This window comes from Artibeus jamaicensis, unplaced genomic scaffold (genome assembly GCF_021234435.1).
Source record: "Artibeus jamaicensis isolate MK-2021 breed Jamaican fruit bat unplaced genomic scaffold, CSHL_Jam_final scaffold_612, whole genome shotgun sequence".
In the NCBI taxonomy this organism is placed as follows: Eukaryota; Metazoa; Chordata; class Mammalia; order Chiroptera; family Phyllostomidae; genus Artibeus; species Artibeus jamaicensis.
The window spans coordinates 13137492-13156344 of NW_026522049.1; the positions used below are offsets into that span (position 1 = coordinate 13137492).

An 18853-nucleotide genomic window follows, 5' to 3' on the forward strand; every position below is an offset into this window, starting at 1 on the left:
ACTACTTTCAATGGTAAAAAAAAAGAATTTGCTTGGAATGTCACAGAGTCGGCCTTGCAGAAAGCACAAAAGGCCAACTAAGGGTGGCCTGCGGCTCTGGAGCGAGGCCATTCCCGCAGGGCGTCTGAAAGGCGGCACCGTGAGGATGTGCCCCCGGGTGCTCAGGCGTGTTCTGTTGGGTTGCGCAGTCACAATGTCACACGCTCTCTCTGCAAGGTGAGGCTTGTTTATCGCTTGTGTTGATTCTGACAGGCCAGACCCCGCATAGGGACTGGGAACCCCCAAGGCGATCTTCACGAAATGCCCGTCGTAGGGTTGAACGTGGCAGTGAACTTCATCCAAGCGTTTTGTTTTGAGGTCTCCCTTTCCCTTCTGTGGGTGACATGGAGCCCCCGCCCTCCCAACTGTGGAGATCGGGGACAGACTGTAGGGGACCTGCAGCCGGGGTCACGAGCGGGCCCTGCCACGCTCACCCGAGGGACCAAACCCGTCACACCGCATTTTCTCACAAAATGAGACGGAAAAAAAATAACAAATCTAAACACACTTTTCAAAGGTCACTCTTTCAACTTTTATATACAATAAAGCTCTGACTTTTCCTTTGCAATATACTCTACTTAGAACTTTTAAAAAATAAACTTTGGGGTTTTTTCTTTTGGTACCTCTTATTTCCAGCACAAGCCCTGGAAACATATAAAATACACCTCACTAGAACTCCTCTGTGCAAATAAGAAACATAAATAAAATTAGTATCTATGTTATAAAAACAAAAAGGCTACTTTACGGTCTCCGCCGCCCTGGACGAGGCCCCTAGAAGTTGTCGGTGGCCGGCCTGCCCGGGCCACACAGGTCCTGGTCCCGCAGCGGCCGCGGGGGCCTGGGCAGGAACTCGGCCTCCCGCTTGTCCGCCTGTAAGCCGCCCCGGGGGAACTGGAAGACACTCCCCAGGCCGCTGACCAAGGACAGGGAGGAAATCCAGCTGAGCGAGCTGAAGCTGGAGAGGCCGAAGATGGACGAGAGGGAGGCTGCCCTGCTCGTGCTGGGGGTTTTCGTTCTGGGGTCCCCAGGACACGTCCCCAGGGCAGCCTCCTGGGGCCCGGAGGACCCCGAGTCCCGACTGTCCAACGCGCCCCTCAGAGGGATGCTCACGTGCGCCACGCTGGCCCCCTCGCTGGCCTCTGGGGAGCCGGGGGGCCAGGCCGAGTGCCAAGACTCCTGTGGGGTGCAGTTCTGGGAGACGGGCCCCGAGACGCTGATGCAACTCTGCTCTGAGGGTTCAGGCCTCGCTTCTCCCCGGAGGGGTCCCTGAGTCTCTTGGGGAGAACGGAGTTTGTTGGGGCACCTCTTGGCCAACTGGCGAGCCAGCTGGAGCTTGGTGGGGAACAGGCTCCCCTGCAGGGCTTTGAAAAACAACCTGGAAAGAGCACACACAGCGCAGTCAGCCCCTGCTGCGGGGTTTTGCCTCGGAGGAGCTATCTGAGATTCGTCCCCTAAACTCCCGGAGGACTCCGGGGGCAGCGTCCCTGACACCCACCTGGGCAGCAGTGCAGTGACCGGCGCTATAAGACAAATCAAGTAGAACACAGGGTCGCCCAGAAGCGTCTGCATTGTCCAGTACGGGTTGGACGGAGGGTAGCACGTTGCACAGGAGGCGTTGTAGACCAAAGCCACGGAGAAGAACAAGAGGGCACTGAAGCCACAAGCCGTCCAGTTGAGCCAGGTCTGGGCGGGGAGGGCAAAGACACCGAGGGTCACCAGTGGCCGTGCCCGCCGCCGCCCTGGGCAGGGCTGCCTGACCTCGTGGCATCTGCGCCACACTGGAAGGACAGTCGTCATCTTGGGCCCCACATTAAATACACTGTGACACATAATCACAAAAAACAATCTCATCAGGTTTTAAGTAAATTGACGATTTTGTGTTGGGCCGAGTTCATAGCATCCTGGGCTGCATGTGGCCCGCGGGCCGCAGGCTGGACACCCCTTGGGATCTAAGGGCTCAGTGGGAACAGAGGTCTGGGGACCGGGAGGTGGTGGTGCAGCCTGGGAGCCTGCAGACCAGCCTGGACGCAGGTGGGCAGACGGAATTCAGGGCATCAGGGGAAGAAGAGCAGGTGCTTAAGTCGGAGAAGGGCAGGAAGGAGCTGCGGGCTGCCCAGGAGTGCGGGGCACGGGCTGCGGCCTGTGCACGTATCTCCTTTCTTGCCCCAGTGAGGCCGGCTTTACCGTCCCGTTTGCTTGGCACCTTCCAGATCTCGCAGACCTGCGTGGACGTGAGGGGCCCGGAGCTCTTACCCAGGTCTTGGTCTCAATGCCCAAGTGCAGCAGGAAGGTGAAGAGCGCGATGGCGGTGATGGGCGTGCCCCAGGTGAACATGTCCGCGTCTGAGTCGTAGTAGGCCTGAAAGACAGCGGTGTCTTGGGTCTGCGGGCCGCCAACGGAGCCGAGGGGGCGACTGGGCCAGGCACCAACTTACCAGGTAAGGGATGAAGAAGCAAACCAGGCTCTGGAAGGCGGCGTCGGCCATGTTTAACCAGAAGGTGCGGGGCCCGTACTCCTGAGACACAAGAAGGCGGTTACAGGGGAGGGCAGGCCTCTGCAGACCTTCTGGGGTGCTATGGGGAGTTGGGGGCTTCCCCCCTCAATATGACTGAGTTCTGCTCCTCCTTTGTCAGCATTTTCCCTCCCTAGGTTTCTTTCTTTAAAAATCCTCATCTGAGAATATGTTTGATCAACCACCAACACCCACCAGCCCGCCACCGGAGAAAAGAAAAGACTTGTCTGGGTGACTACATGAACTTGACCCTGTGAGTTCCAGAGCAGACTGGAGGGGCATGTCCTAAGCACTTGGGAAGGTGCCGCCTGGGCCCTTCCTGTTGGCTTAAGTTGCCCGTCTTGGTCCCATAGTGGGGCAGACGAGGCCCAGCTGAGTACAGGAATTGCCCCAGGTGACAGGTACACGCAGGGGTCATCCTCACCTGCCTGCCGGGAGTCGCCCCCACCCTGTGCTGCCGGCTTCCGAGGGAACCCACCACCGTCAACAGAGGTGATGTGGGGAAGTCAGCTGGCTCGTACGCAAATTCCGAACCAGAGACTGTTGGGGGGGCTGTGGAGCCCCATTCCCTCTGCACACACGTGATCCTTCCAGCCAGCTGACGAGCGGCCCTTCCAAGGCTCGCTCTGATGGCTGGCTAGGAAGAGCTGGTAATTAGCGTGTTGATCCACGTGGCATATTTACTTGTATTTACATCTGTTTGTATCCACTGGTTCTTTCAACAGTTTCCCTGTGGGTTTATCTTCCTGTGAATTCCCTTGCAAAATAAGTCCCATTTTGGAGAGGTTGTTTTAGGAAAATAATCCCCGCTCCAGCGGCCACTATCACGGTGACTGACTGAGATTACTGGACAGTAAAATAACAGGCAGAGCCCTGGCGGGGGTGGCTCAGTTGCTTGGAGGAAGGGTTGCTGGTTGGATTCCCGGTTGGGACTCGTGCCTGGGTTGCAGGTGGGGGGTCCAGGTTGGGAGCCTGCAAGAGACAACTTCTAATTTCTCCCCCTTTCTTTCCTGTTGTCTAAAAAATAAATGAGCAATAACTTAAAAAAAGTAAAATACAATAACAATCAGATGGGAAGTCCCGAACTAAAAATCACAGCTGTTTTTCTTGAACCCACTTGACTGGAAACTCTAGTGCGGGGATAGTTTCTAGCCCATTATACTTAAAAAAAATCCTCCTTTTTTTTTGAGGAACAAGTATGAAAGACACAGGGATGAAGACTAGGGGAGGGGGGAGACCGGGTGGGGGGGGTGGGGTGGGATGGGAGAAATAGATAAAACAAAAAAATTTACTTAAAAAGTACCTAAATAAAATTTAATTTTAAAAAATCCTCCTTTTAAAGTTTTACTGAGGTCAATAAATACACAAAAACACTGTGTACATTCATTGTACACATCTTGATGAGTCTGGACACATGCACAAAACTGACACCACCACCATGCCCATCACCTCGCACCACCAATCACAAAGCACAGTCAAGTGGACAGAATTCATTCTCTTCTCTCACTGGTCGGATTCTAGACATGGGCGGGAAGGGACGCCACTAAGCCGGAGCCATTCAGGGAAGGCCTGAGGCGAGCCAGCTTTGCAAACCTGGAGACCAGTGAGACCGCACAGGATGGTCTGAAATGAAAACTCAGTAACTATCAGCAGTTTATGGCAGGTAGTTGTGCCCCAGGCTGGAATCTCCCCTGGCAAAGGTCAATCTTTACCTTAACTGAGCCATATATGGTGTTTCTTCACCTACAATGACAAACCTCTGGAATAAAGGTAACGTCCTTTTTCCGGACCCCTTGGGGCACAGCCCCCTCACCAGAGGGAGATTACAAATCCCCCTGCTGTAATTATGATCGCATTCATTGTTGACTACTCACTGACCTGTGCCCACCTGCCTCAAAGAAGTGTGTGTCCATCCTTTTACCTTTCACCCGAGCCCAGAAGCTTCCCTCTGCTTCCTCCGGCCTCCCTGCTCTATCACCAATGGCCTTCACGTAAGCCTCTTCTGCCTCCACTTTTGATTATAATGTACAAAATAAGGTGCAACACAGCCCTTCTCTGGAGCATTTTCTCAACTTGTCGAGGTTTTTCTTCCCAGCAACTGCTGTCAGTTTGGCGCAAATAAAAATTCCCTACAGGCCTGTTTCTTACGATGACACAGAACTTGAAGAACTGGACCCGGGAAGGCCTGGGGACTCGCGCTTTCCAGGAGGGGAATGAACGAGTGGCCGGGGCGGGGCGGGAGGACCTCACCTCCCGGTTCTGGCCGCCCCTGTAGAGCTGCGGCTCCGCCAGCAGCACCTGCGCCGGCACGTCCTTGTCCAGCACCCCAGTCACCAGCTGGGGGAGCGACGAGAAGAGCAGGTTGAAGAAGATCAGATACCACTGGTCGATCATGGCGGACGCGGAGAAGCCACAGTAGAACTGGAACCAAAACAGGAGGCACACGAACATCTGAAACCGAGAGAGGAGGACGGGGAGCAGGCGGTTCCCAGATGCCCTTTCGGAGCCTCATCCGAGGGGCCTGCGGGTCTGCAGGGCCCGGCTGCAAAGGCTGAGTTTACGGGCAGTGGCTTCCTCCAAGGCAGCTCTAACTAGGTGCTCTCGGTACCCCCTCTTTCTCCTCCAGGGCCCTCCGCCTGCCCTTGAGCACAAGGGGTGGGCTGCGGAATCCCCAGGAGCGGCCCTCGGAGCACTGAGGCCTTGCCACGGATAAGCCACAGGTCATTCATTCCCTGAAAAGCAAACGCCTGGCCAGCTCACACTTGCAGGGGACCGGGGGAGTCACCCTCGGCTGCCTCGCTCATACCCCTCCTCCGTGGCCCTAAACTGAACCCACCTGTGCCACGTGCCCGAGATGCTGCCTCCCTCTGCAGCGACGTACCCTTGGGAGGAGGAAGAGCGAGTAACCAGAGACTCCCATTGTGGGGACACCCACACAGGCTCAGCAGCAAGGTCGACGATGGCAATGTGGCTCACCACGGCCGAGTGCTGGCACCCGCCGTGCCCTCGGCTGGCGGGTGACCTGCAGGCATTATCGCTGGTCCTTACGCTCCCCCCGCCCCCCAGCTATGCCAGCAGGAAACTGAGGGTCGGGGAGCCCCACAGCCCCCTCCAGCCCACGCGCCACAGAGGAGGGTTTGGGCGGGTCTCTTCCCACCGCTGCCTGACCACTGAATGCCAGTGGCCTGACGCTTTTATATGAGGGGCTTGCACAGCAGTCCAACAATCAAAAAGCATTCCTACCTCGACGAACCAGGCAGCTCGGCCCAGGCCAGCGAACCCCTCCTGCTTCCTGTCCCTGTCTACGGACCGGGCACAGAGCAGCGCCCCTTAGCCACGGGGCTGCCGTGAGGGTGAACGAGCGCGTGCACCTAAAGGCCTCAGAGAGCCCCTTGCACCCAGCGGGAGCTGACCCACACTTTCCGTTCTTACTGTTGACAGTACCCTCATTTCCTTTGAGGCTCCGTGGGGCCGTGCGGTCCCCCCTGTTCAGAGAACAGGAAACTGAGGTCCCTCATCTCAAATGACCCCATTGTGGCCACTATATGGGTAACACACCCAATCTGTTCCATTGCTCATGGGGCTTGGCCTGGAGGGCGTGGCCCGGCCCAAGAGGGAGGGGTCACGGTGAAAGCAAATCCTTGGCTGGCCACCACAGACCCCGGCCTGGGCTTTGGTCTGGAGCTGCCACTGCCTACCGTGTTGCCCTTGACCGGGTCACTCAACCTCTCTGAGCCTCCGCGTGCTGACCAGACACACTGAAGGCCTGCCCTGAAGGTCACACAACGTGACAGCCTATGTATGGAGTGACCAACTCCATCACCATCCGAGCCCCAGTCCCGCCCACCATGGGAAGCACCCTTCCCCTTCTACGCTGAAGATGGACAGACACAGTGCCTTTCTCATCGACTTTCTCCCTGGCCTCACTCCCACGCCGGCCTTTCTCCCGCCCACAGCCACAGGCTCGGCGGCCCCGAGAGTCATCAGTGAGCAAGCGGCACCGAGAGAAACGAGGGGAAGTACCAGGGTAATCGAGATTTTTCTTCCCTGCGGTACCAGGAGTTCTCTTCCCAAACCACTGTTGCTATGGAAACGTCTCTCCTCTTTATTCTAAAGGAAGGCCAATTTGTTCCTAAAACAATTTCTCATTTTGGGAGGCACACTGATTATCCTTGAACTTCTCAAGTAGATCAAGTGCTTGTTAACAGAGGCCTTGCACTGTTTGTGGAATAAAACCGGGAGCGATGTCCTTCCTGCCCTTGTGCCCTCTGTGAGGACAGCTCCCTCGTGCCAGCCAGGGGCCTGCCCGCTGCCCGCTCCCGAGCCCCCCACTTGCATCTGAACCGCTGGCTGCCCTTCCCCGCAGGCTGGGCCACTTTCATTGGGAATTGTGATTTGTTTTTGGATTAAGAAAACCCCAAATCCATTGACAGCCAACGACTTGCTCCAGACTGTAGGAATAATGAGTGACAGACACAGGGTTGGTTCCACCCCCCAGCCCCGCTCGCCCTCACTCAAAGCACCCCCCCTTGGGAGCCGGGGACCCCGAGGTCTGCAGCTGAGTGTGCGAAGCCTCGGGAGCGTCATCGGGCGGCTGCAGGACAGCCTTCGCAGGACAGCCTTCCTCGGACAGAGCTGCAGGCAGAAGAAGCTAATTGGAATTAATTTCCAGAACCCAGCCTGTCCGGTTAGACTTGCCCTGGTTGGTCTCAAGCATCTGTATTCATTTGCTAGACGACCTTTCAAAAAAACCGACGGCTGCGGGGGAGAGGGCGCAGGGTGGGAGGGCGGAGGGAAATAGACCGAATCCGAGAACAAAGAATTAGGAACACGAACAAGAGGTGCACTGACAGCCTAGAGTCAGCGTGGAGACGTTCTTCCTGGAATCAGGAAAATAAAGCAGGACGTAGGCCTTCCCAGGTATTATTGCACATGACTCCTTCTCAGAAGAGCACAGGATGGTCTCACACCGGAGCCGTAGTCTCCAGTCTGCAGGGGTGGACCTGCGGGGCTACTCTGCAAGGTCGCGTCTCCTACATGTTTAGTTATTCTGTCTCCGGGTTTGTTGTCCGGCCGCAGAAATCAGGGGCTGGAGGCCAGGGAGCAGCTCCTCAGGAGGCCCTCCATCCCCCCTTACAAGCAGAGCAGGGTTCTGGACTGGCCACGTGTCCCTCCCGTGGGCTATGGATGGTAAGCCCAGGGCTCAGTAATGCAGAGACTAGGAGTCACATGGCAGGACCAGCACGAACTGGACCAGGCCCCAGGGCACAGCCTCTGCAGACAGAGCTGACCTCTGCTGGCCGGGCGCGACCTCACCAAAGGGTCCCCTGAGACTGAGCCGGCCAGGAGGGGACAGCATGACCAGACCCTGCAGGTGGTCCCCTTCCTTCTAGAGCCGAGCCTGTGCCCCGCCTCTGACGTACACTCCCAGCCTGCCGTGGGGGTGCCGTTCAACCTGACAGTGGCAGTGGGACTGAGTACTCTCGAGCTGAATGCAGGACCACTGGGCACACTGCTGCTGGTCACCAACCCCCCACCTGCTCTACAAAAAGCACGGGCGAGGGCGCGCCCGTCTGTGGCCACATCAGCGGCCTGCTCCTGAGACACACATCACCTCGGCGGTTGGGAACTTAGGAGGCAGAGTTCCAGGGACTGGGGATAAACGTGGCCTTGGCTGTGCTAGCCACAGGGCCTCCTGCAGACCCGGGGACCTCAGGGTTACTCCACTTCTCGTTACAAAGCGGACATGCTCGAACGATCTACCTTTCTCCACAACCTTCTCCCTGTGAGATGCGGCCGCCCGTGTGTGCCCGAGAGACAGACGTCTGAGCCCAGAGGCCAGGTGAGGGGGTTCACTGGTGAAGTTCAAGGAGGACGGCCCCCATAGGAGGCTGCAGGCTGGCCTGCATTTGCCGAACGGTCCCCTAAGTCTCCGCTCAGGCCTTTGCACACAAACCTCAGAGACCAGCGGCGTCTGACACCTACCGTGTTTTTGTAGAAGAAGTACAGCACCATGCCGGCCAGCCGGGAGTAGCACCAGTGCCCGTGAACAATTAAGAGTCTCTCGAGGTAGCGGAACCTGGGCACCGCGAAGTCGCTGGCCATCACTGCCTTGAAGGGGAGAGGACTTCTGTTACTGGAGGCCCCTCTTCCCAACGTCTGTCTTATCCCCCCAGACACAAAGTGGAACACGGGTGGAGCAGCCCAGTGTGTGTGAGACGGGCCAAGGCTGGTTTCACCGGCCTCTCTCATTATCTCCGTCGACTGAAGAAGGTTCCATTCCTTCAGGTCCCGTAGTTCAGGGGTGTCCCACGCTAGGCCTCGTGTCAGATTTCTAATATTTGTAACCGATGGATTTAAAAAACAATGTTTGCCTTTATTTCACTTTCTTTTTGTAGTTCAATAGCTTCTTTAAAATTTTTTAATGTATTGATTTCAGAAAGAGAGAGGGAGAAACATTAATTTGTTGTTCCACTTACTGACGCATTCACGGGTTGGCTCTTCTATGGGTCCTGACTGGGGATTGAACCCACATACGCCAGGACTCTGGGTTCAAACCCCAGTCTGGGCACATATGAGAGGGAACAGATCAATGTTTCTCTCTCTCTCTCTCTAAAAAAATCAATAACCAGCCCTGACTGGTGTGGCTCAATGGATTGAGCGCAGGCCTGTGAACCAAAGGGTCGCCGGTTCGATTCCCAATCAGAGCACAGGCCTGGGTTGTGGGCCAGGTCCCCAGCAGGGGGAGCACAAGAGGCAACCACACATTGATGTTTCTCTCTCTCTTTCTCCTTCCCTTCCTCTCTCCCTAAAATAAATAAATAAAATCTTTAAAAAACCAATACACATTCCCTGGGTGAGGATTAAAAGTCAGGAAGAATGAACTATTTTGTTCATTCACTCATGTTTCCTGACCTTCCCCCATGCGCACGGCTCTGGGGAGAGGTGAGCAAGAGTCCTGCCTGTACCCTATGTCCAATTAACGGAGGGACAGAAACACATGGGTGACCTAACACAGCAGCTCCAGTCAGACAGGCTCAAGGGGGAGCCGCTGTGCCCCTGGCTCCGGACTTCCCATCTGACCGCCACTGTTGTGTCCAGTGAAGTTGCCCAGCCCAGCCCAGACCCGGCCCCAGTGCGTGGTCGACGCAGTGACTGGCTGGTTGCACCGACCAAGGGCTCGGCCAGTGACTGACTGGAAGCCGCACTCTGCTTTTTTAAAAGCAGCAGCCTGCACATATTATTCCCGAAAGCCTCCACCAAATTAAACAATACTGTGATTAGAGGTTAATCAAATGTCGGAAATGGCTGAAATGACTCCATCCAAAACATATCTTCACCAGAGGGGACGTTTACTGATCCGAGAGAGAGGAAGGGGGGAGAGACAGCCTCCCACATGCACGCCGACCGGGAATCCGACCTGACCACGGATCCGACCTGCAGCCTCTTGATGTACGTTTGGGGTGACGCTTCAACCAGCACAGCCTCCCAGCCCGGGCCAAAAGCAGCACATGTGACATGAACTCATTTGTTCGGTGTCTGGAGCACGGGTCAAGACGACACAGTGACCGAGGAGAAGGGCAGGGAGGACATTTCACGGGTCACGATGGCCACATCCCATGTCATCCTGACACCAACCCCGACAATAGCAGAGTCCGGTTTCCGGATGGTGTCGCTCGTGTGCAGAAACGTAAAAAATACCACCCGAAGACGAGGCATAACAGCCAGAGAAGGTGGCGACTCTGTCCCTCGGTTCTCCTTACTTTGCAAGAATATCTCCCACACGTGGCTTCATCGATACGCCGTCACCTGCACCTCACCCTTTACAACGGTCTCAGCGGAGGGTGAACGTCAGCTATGCTGACCCTTCAGCTCTGCTGGACAGAGGCCCCCAGGAAGACGTGCCGGTAGGCCGCAGGGTCACCCAGGACAGCCCCCCGATGGGTCTTTACCTGCATGCCCTCCTGGCCTGAGATCCCCACGCCTACGTCGGCCACCTGGATCATGCTGACATCATTGGCTCCGTCTCCTAGGAACAGCACAGGCGGGGAGGATCAGTTGAGCCCAGACACACAGAATGAAACTGGCCAGACAGATCTTCATGGGGGCCCCACTGGGCCGAGTTCCGTGAAAGGGTCCAGGGAAGAGCAAGGACAGGCTATGAGAGAAGTGAGTCAGGCCACGGGGTGAGGTCTGGAACCACCAGCCACGCCGAGAGGGGTTTTGGAGAGCAGGCTGGAGTGCCTACTGCTTTATTTAGCATTCAGGCTGGATTACCGGCTCCTACGTGGCTAGAGCCCTCCACGTGGTGTCTGGCTGTGAAAGATGCTCTCACCTGCATCGGCTTTATTTCCTGAACGGCCCCGGTCTTCATCATACAGATACCACCTCGGGGCTACCCCAGGGCACACATACCTGGGTGCCTCCCTACACCGAATGGAGGGCAAATTCTGCCCAAGACACAGCTGAGATCTTTTTGGCACCCTGACTTCCTGCGAGCTGAATAAGCGCCGTGCTCACCGCTGCGCCCTCTGTGGTCCCGTCAAGGAGAACTTCTACTCACTCAGCCAAGGCGCTGATAGGAAATGTTTAGCCATGCAAGGCATGGGTGAGGGCTGCTGATACTTTCAGGGAGAGGCACCCAGAGACTCTGCCATTGTCACTCAGTGCTAGTGACCATTCTCCAAACGGGACACCAGACGGACCCAAATTACGGAGTGACAAGTTGCAAATACACAGTGGTGCGGATACACAGAGTCCAATGACTCATCAAGCAGCCGGCCACCGGGCGTCTCTCTCCCATGAGTTTTCTAGGCTTTATTGCTCTGGGCCCAAGGTGGGTGATGAGCCAACGCTGATGGAACTGAAATTCTATGAAGCAGTAACACTCACCGCAGCTTTCCCCAGAATGTCCCATGTTCAAAATGAGTGATAATGGACAACGTTGTTCTCTGTTATTAATCTTTGGACACTAGAGACTAGGTCACATTGATGCTCTGACTCACAGAGAAATGAGCTGAAGTTTTCGTGGGTCCCTCCTTTCTCTTTTAAAATTCTCTTTTTTTCTTTTCTGTTTAACCAGCCAAGGCTTTATCTGCATTTTCTTTCCTCCCTTTAAAAATATTCTCAGAGAGAGAGGAAGGGAGGGAGAAAGACGGGAGAGAAACATCAGTGTGGGGTTGCCTCTCTCATGCCCCCTACTGAGGACCTGGCCTGCAACCCAGGCATGTGCCCCGACTGGGAATCGAACAGCTGACCCTTCGGTTCGCAGGCCCGCAGTCAATTCACTGAGCCCCACCACCCAAGGCTGCATTTTCTTAAACGAACACTCTCATCTGTTACTGGGTGGCTGAGCCAGGCCGTGCAAACGAGGTCTGTCATCCGAGGTACACACCAGACCTCCCAGCAGATGCTCCAAGGAGCGAGGTTAGTGGAGAGAGCGCAGCCCCAGCCTGCAGATTCCTAGGCTCCTGCCTCTGACACTGCGCAGGGACATCAGAAGGGCCCTCTAGGCACACAGGGGCGAGGTGGTTCTGAGATGCTCTCTCTTGGGAGGAGCTGTCCATCTCCCCCCAGCCTGGGCCAGAGAGACCCTCTGAACACGTGCTCACTGCTCAGGCCTGAGCCCTGCTCCCTCCCCTCAGCAGTTAAGGAAGCAGGGAAGGTCTCCATGACAACCACACTCAGGCCACACCCTGTTTCAGACCCAGGTTCTCCACTAGCCTCAACTCTGTGTGATGGGGAGGCCATCCTCATGTCAGCAAGGACAGCTGTCACAGACCTTTTGGGGAAAATACTCGAATTATCACGGATAGGAATGCTTTACTGCAGAGCTAACTCTCATCTAGGGGTGGGTTCTACATACAGGAAAACCAAATGGATGCCTAGGGTCACAGGGAGTCACCCCCTTCTCAAAGCAACCTGAGGTACTTTCCGGCCTTCACCAGCAGGTGGAGCTGCCGAGTCCCTGGACCAGGCTGGCCTTGGACCTGAACCTGATGTGGGCGGGGATGCGGCCCTGGGAGGCGGCAGGTGAGCATCAGGAAGAACTGAACGGCAGGGGAGCACGCGGGGCTCTCCACGGTGGCAGTCTGCAAGGAATAACCAGGGTCAGATGCCCCGTCCCTAAGAAAACTATTCCTGCCTTACGACAGGTATATTTAATTAGTTTCTGTGTCCTTCCGGCAGGACAGAGCCTTGGCTGCTCCTCCAGACCCACCTGCAGAGGCCCTTCTTCCAGAATGGGCGTGGGCAGGGGCTGGTGCTGCGCCTGCAGCGTCACTAGCCGGCCTCCCAGGGAACAGCAGCACGGCAAGCTCTGCCTTCTCCAACCGCGACTGTGTGACTGACCTGACCTGTGGCATGACTGCTGCCACTACATACATGTGGCTTTCTAATCTATGTGTCCTGTTGGCAAAGGCTGCTGCTTTACTGCACTGGGGGCGTCTTTCTAAACAGAAAAAGAGCGAGGAAGTGTTTTCCCAACTCATAGCGCTGCGTGGACGGGTAGGAACTTCAGGAAGCAAAGAGAGGAAGCAGGTGCATGAGATGGGCCAGCCTGCCTACTTACCTATGGCCAAGGTCATGGCCTTGAGCTTGCTTCTGACCAGCTTCACCACCATGCTCTTCTGCAGGGGCGTCGAGCGACAGCAAAGGACTGACCGGCACTGCTTCGCGAGGAAGAGAAACTTGTCCTCCAGGTTTTTGTCCAGGGCGTAGGCCAGGCTCCTCCCGTCGATCACGAGGCTCGGGCAGGGGCCCGGGGCGGTGGGCTCAGCGGGCGGGCAGACCGGGGAGAAGAGGCCCACGCTCAGGCTGCCTGTGGTCTTGTTCGGGGTGTAGCAGGGGCCCCTGGCCTGCACGTAGTGTAGGCACTGGTCCAGCAGGGCTGCGCAGGCCTCCTGAAACACACGCGAGGGCGGCGTGGTCGGCTTGGCCCCGCCACAGCCCAGGTTCCCCCTCTGCCCCCAAACACGTCTGGGGGACACATCTGGGTCCGGTCTTCTCCAGGCACCGGGTGCCCCACTAAAACTGGGCTGAAGAGGATGGCTTCCCACCCAGAAGAGAATGAGCTGGTCTAGGGTTTCTATCAATGTCCACTTCTATGCACAGAGGGCGGGAAGGGACTGCTCGCTTTGGGAGGTCAGGCCGTCTTGAAGCAAAGTTGCCGGCCAGTGGGACCGAGGGAGCCCTGGCTGGGCCCCTCCTGTCCTGGGAAGGCACAGAGGACAGGGCACAAGGCTCCTTTGCTCGTCCCTTTGTTATGACTGGCCCCCCCAAAGTGCGATTATCAGTGTTCTTCCCAAGCTTGCCTGTTGACCAGGAAAATAAAGTTTTTAGAAAGAGGAATAATCCTTGAGACTTTTCACTGGCAATGCCCTTCCTGAACAGGATCTGAACTCCAGAGAGAGCAGGGAGACCTGCTGGGGGGCCTGTGTATTGGCGCACAGGGCGCAGGAGGGACGGCCGTTTCCAGGAACAGACACGGAACTCCGGCAGCTCCTGGTGCTCTGTTGCGTGACCGGGTTCCTGCCAGGCACCATGGGGACCTAGCTGCACTCAACACATACTTCTGGGGACCCTTTCACGCTTAGAAAAGTGAGCGAGAACAGAGGGGAAAAGGCTGAGAAGGCCACTGTTGGCCTGGGGCGAAAAGCGGGAGGCCAGTGACAGACACACACTGCCTGGTGACCACAGCTGGTCATAGCCAGGATGAGCAAGGGTGTCGCCAGATACGGCCCAAGGAGTCGTAGATACTCCCTACACACTCAGGGATCGACATTCAGAAGTGAGACTGGCCCTGGCCGCTGTGGCTCAGGTAGTTAGGAACGTCACTCTGAAATCAAAGGGTTGAGGGTTCGATCCCTGGTCCGGGCCCATATATACGGCAAGCCATTGACGCTTCTCACTTGCATTGATGTTTCTCTCCCCCCACCCCTCCTCTCTAAAAGCAATGGAAAACAGTGTCCTCTGGTGAGGATAAGAAAAAATGCATAAATGGGACTGGATGAAAACCCTCCGCGCCCGAGACAGCCCACGCCATCCCGAGGATGTCGGCGCTGATGAACCTGTTGCCCTGGCTCCTCGTGAGCTCGCGAAAAAACCCTCTGACACCAACGTGGACAGTGCGCCAGGAAAGAGCAGGCTGAACTCTGCATTAACGACGCCCAGGTGGCCCTGGCCGGGTGGCGTCGCCCCAACGTGCCCTGGTTGCAGGCCCCGCCCCCCGGGCAGGGCACAGACAAGAAGCAACCAGTGTGAGCACAGCAGTAAGTGGAGCAAGTGGCAAATCGGCGTTTCTATCTCCCTTCCTCTCTCTGCAGCGTCAGTCTATACAAATTAGAAAGAAAAGAAAAGAAAAGCCAAGCCGAGGTGGGCATCCCTTCGAGACTGAGAAACCCCAGCGGATTTTCCAAGGCCACCACAAGCATGGGCCTCGGCTGCCGGAAACAGCGCAGGGGCAGCGGCTGGGCGCCGGGGCCACCCAGGCTCCTGGCGCATCTCGCTGCGCTCTGCCCTGGCCCTTGGGGTGCAGCTGCCGCAGGCCGAGCCGCGTGTCCCGGGGAAGCCCCTACCTGGGACTCGGCGTTCAGGGTGATGACTTCCTCATCGTGGTCCAGCAGCTTACAGGCGTAGGCGATGTTGACAGCGGTTTCCTGTTTGTCGCCGGTGAGAACCCAAATCTGCAGGCCGGCCTGCCGCAGTTTCGCTATGGTCTCGGGAACACCGTCCTGCAGGCGGTCTTCGATCCCAGTGGCACCTGGCCAGAGGCGTGGCAGTGAGTGGGCCGGTCCTTCCTGGCCCCAGACCCTGACGGGTGAGAGGCCACCACACCCTCACACACCAGCTGCTGCTCGACCTGCAGACAGGGACCTGCCGAGGGTCTGCCCCCTATGGCCCCACACGTGGGGAGGGGGTGGTCGGCTCGGGACAGCAGGGGACACCGCCAATGGCTGAGTCCGAAGGTCAGTTGAAAGCCCTGACCAGAGTCCTCTGGACCTACAACAAAGCACCTGCAACTTTTCCTAACACGCAGCTGACTTTGAACTTCACAGACAACTTGGAAGCATTCTTAAGATGTAAAATGTAACCATATCTGGGGCTCAACCAGAGCTTCTTTTTGTTTCCTGGGGTGAAGGTTGGGTGGATCCTTTTAGGCATCAGTTGTTGAGAAGCATGGCTTCCATTTCTGGTGGAAAAGCAGGGTTGCAGGGCAGGCAAGTTGGGGGATGGGAGGAGTGCCTGGTGGGGCACACGGAGAACCCACAGAACCGGGCCCACAGAACCGGGCCACGGCGGGGGGGAGCACTCCGTCAAGGATGGTCCCGCCTGAGGGCCGTTGGAGCCTCAGGAGGCTCCTTAGCGAGCCCGGCACATGCAGAGATGCCGCTGCTGCCTGCAGCCCAGTCGCCTCCCCCTGGGGAGCCATCATTACACTCACAACCAGCCCACGCCGCACGCACTCCGGGCGTCGTTACCCAAGAGGTGCAGGTCCGTCTCCAGGCGAATGGCTGACTGGAAGAGGAGCTCCTCGCGGTTCTCCACAGAGGATTCTGCCTCCAAGTGGCCCTTCAGCCAGCAGGCGTACTCTTCCTGACTCAGGACCTGCGGGACATGGCCTGCTGAGACCCGCCTGGAGCGCGGGCCGCGCGGGCCCCCCCCCCCGGAGCGCGCACGCCCCCCGGGAGCGCGCACGGCGGGCCGCGGCCCCACTCACCCTCTTGGCGATGCACAGCGTCCGCAGGCCTTCCACTGCGTAGAGGTTCAGGTAATTCTGGGTCTGGCTGCGGATTCTCTTTTGATGCCTTCCTCTGGCGTCATCTAGGTCGGAGCAGAAGCAGAAAGGGAGAGGGGCAAAAAAACAGAGCCCCGTGGAGGCTCTACTTCTGTGCGGTGTTCTCTTGATTGATTTATTTTAATTTTTTAAAATTTTGGTTTCCAATCACAGTTTACATTCAATACTCTTTCGCAGCAGTTTCAGGTGTACGGCACAGCGGTTGGACAACCATATACTTTACAACGTGTTTCCCCTGATATTGGCAGTGCCCACCTGGCACCATACACAGTTAATGACAATATTATAGAGTATATTCCCTGTGCCGTACTTTACATCCTTGTGACTTTGTTCTTTTTTTTATCCTTAACCGCAGACATGTTATTCATTGCTTTTAGAGAGAGAGGAAGGGGGAGACAGAAATACTGATATGAGAGAAACATTGATCGGTTGCCTCCTGTACACGCCCCCACTGGGGATGGAACCCACAACCTTTCAGTCTACAGGATGACATGACAACCCACTGAGCCACACCAACCAGGGCAAAATGGTAACTTATCTATTTTTAACCACAACTAAAAAAACAAAAACCACAGCAAAGAAATCAGCTGTTAGCTAATGCGATTGCCCTAATGCGATCCCCACACATCTGCCCTTTTCTGTTCTCTACACACCCACCCTTTTCTGTTCTCCGTGGATAAAGACGAGGGGCAGACCTGCTGCTTATTCCCAAAGTGCCGGAGTGCCGACACCAGCCCCGCCCCGCTGTGGAATCCGCAGCCGGGTGCGTCCTCTCCCGCCAACACCTAGGAGCTGGAAGGCAGAGGCTCTTTCCTCCCTTTGTGCGCGACAACAGTGTGTGGTGAGTGAGCGTGTTCCGAGCCACGGGGTCATAAGGGGTCCTCACCTTTCCGCCTCGCTCTAGCTGGCGGTGAAGCAGGCAGAATACGCCCTGAGACGCTCCATCGAGCCGAGCCCAGCGGAGCCGTGGCACTTATCAATAGGCAGCCACGAAACAATGGTCCAGGAGCTCCCCGGGCTCCTTTCAAGTCGGCCTGTCAGATCTAAAGCCAAGCCACACAGACCAACTCAATACTGGGTTGGGAAGGGCCCTTCCTGCGCCCATAATAAGTCCTGCACGATCCCAGAGTGCTTTGCTTCCCTGATGTATAACGGGCCATCAATGTTCCAGCAAAGGAAAAGCCTGGTAATTTACGCCTTGATGGTTAACCCCAGCAATTTCTGTGTGCCTAAGCAATAAAAACCCCTAAATCTCACATTTGGGGTACAGAACCCGGGGCCCTATCTCAGGAGGCTCCATAAATCTCCCTCTGCTTTTATCAGTGCCTCTGGTCTAAATTAGTTTTTTAAGTTATTTATAGGAACTGAAGCCACAACCCAGGCACATGCCCTGACCTGGAATCGAGCTGGCGACCTTTTGTTTTGCAGAACGATGCCCAGCTCACTGAGCCACATTGAGGCCAGGGCTCTGGTCTAAATTCTTTAATAACAGGAGACGAGAACCCAAACCTGTCAGTGGCAGTGACCTTGGCATTTTGTCCCCTCACCCCCCGTTAGCACGAACATCACAGGAGCGTCCTCGCACCGAGTGGGCTCCAGCCACGGCCAGTGGGGCCACTGGGGCAGTCAGCTAGCTGTCTGCTCAGCACCGGTAAGGAGCACACACTTTCCATAGAACGTGCCCGGCGGAAGCCGTTACTTAAAGAAGAGTCTCATCAACATGTGTGTTTTGGGCTCTGCTCCTCATGGGGCCGCTTGAAATGAGACACATTTCAAGCCCCGCTGAGAGTGACCCGGCGTCGTCTGTCCAGTCCACCGAATGAAGGTGTGTACTCTTCCTGTTTATGAAAACTCGTCCTGCACAGAAAGTCCACTTTCTGTCCCCAGAATAGCCCTCGCATCTGTTTGCGTTGCCAGACACACAAAAGATGCCCAAATATTGCGTAAGACATACGTTTACTAAAAATATTAGCTGTTGTTTTTCTGAAATGTATATTTAACTGGACATTCATTGTCTTTTCTTTGCTAAATCTGGCCACCCTACTAACCAGACATGAGGCGAGCTGTCTGCTCCCAAGTCACCCCGTGACAGATGGGACTCGGGAGAAATTACACTGTGCCTCCCACACCCATCAAGGCACTGAAAACTGCTCCTTCAAGGCCAAAAAAATTTTTATGTATTCACCAGAGGTACACATATAGTATGCAGACACAGCATATCTGTGGCATTAAAATGTCACGCGGGCGGCCCTGGCTGGGTAGCTCAGTTGGTTGGAAGACCATTTTGCTACGCCAAAGTTGTGGGTTTGATCCCAGGTCAGGGCACGTACAAGAAGCAACGGATGAATGTGTCAATAAGTGGAACAACAAATCAATGATTCTCTCTCTCTCCCCCTCCCTCCCTCCCTCCTTCTTCTCTCTCCCTCCTTCTTCTCTCTAAAATCAATTCATAAATATCAGGGGAGGACATTTAAAAACAGAAAGTCTAAAAAGAAGCTGTAATATTG

General features: G+C 56.0%; 1 protein-coding gene across 4 annotated transcripts in view; it reads right to left on the bottom strand.

Moving 5' to 3' along the window:
• Nucleotides 1-459: 459 nt before the first annotated feature.
• The window catches only part of ATP10A (ATPase phospholipid transporting 10A (putative)), a 102480-nt gene continuing 84086 nt past the window's right edge, over nt 460-18853 (bottom strand). For 2 of the 4 annotated variants that reach the window (XM_037132726.2, XM_053658916.1), the window contains 11 exons: nt 16269-16372; nt 16030-16156; nt 15127-15311; nt 13122-13452; nt 10504-10580; nt 8537-8662; nt 4802-5002; nt 2474-2554; nt 2293-2397; nt 1535-1722; nt 460-1414 (listed from right to left, as the gene is read on the bottom strand). In XM_037132726.2, the coding sequence (XP_036988621.2) occupies nt 811-1414; nt 1535-1722; nt 2293-2397; nt 2474-2554; nt 4802-5002; nt 8537-8662; nt 10504-10580; nt 13122-13452; nt 15127-15311; nt 16030-16156; nt 16269-16372 (2129 nt within the window). In that variant the 3' untranslated portion in view covers nt 460-810. The remainder of the gene's footprint in view (nt 1415-1534; nt 1723-2292; nt 2398-2473; nt 2555-4801; nt 5003-8536; nt 8663-10503; nt 10581-13121; nt 13453-15126; nt 15312-16029; nt 16157-16268; nt 16373-18853) is intronic. The other 2 variants (XM_037132727.2, XM_037132728.2) reach the window with 2 other exon arrangements.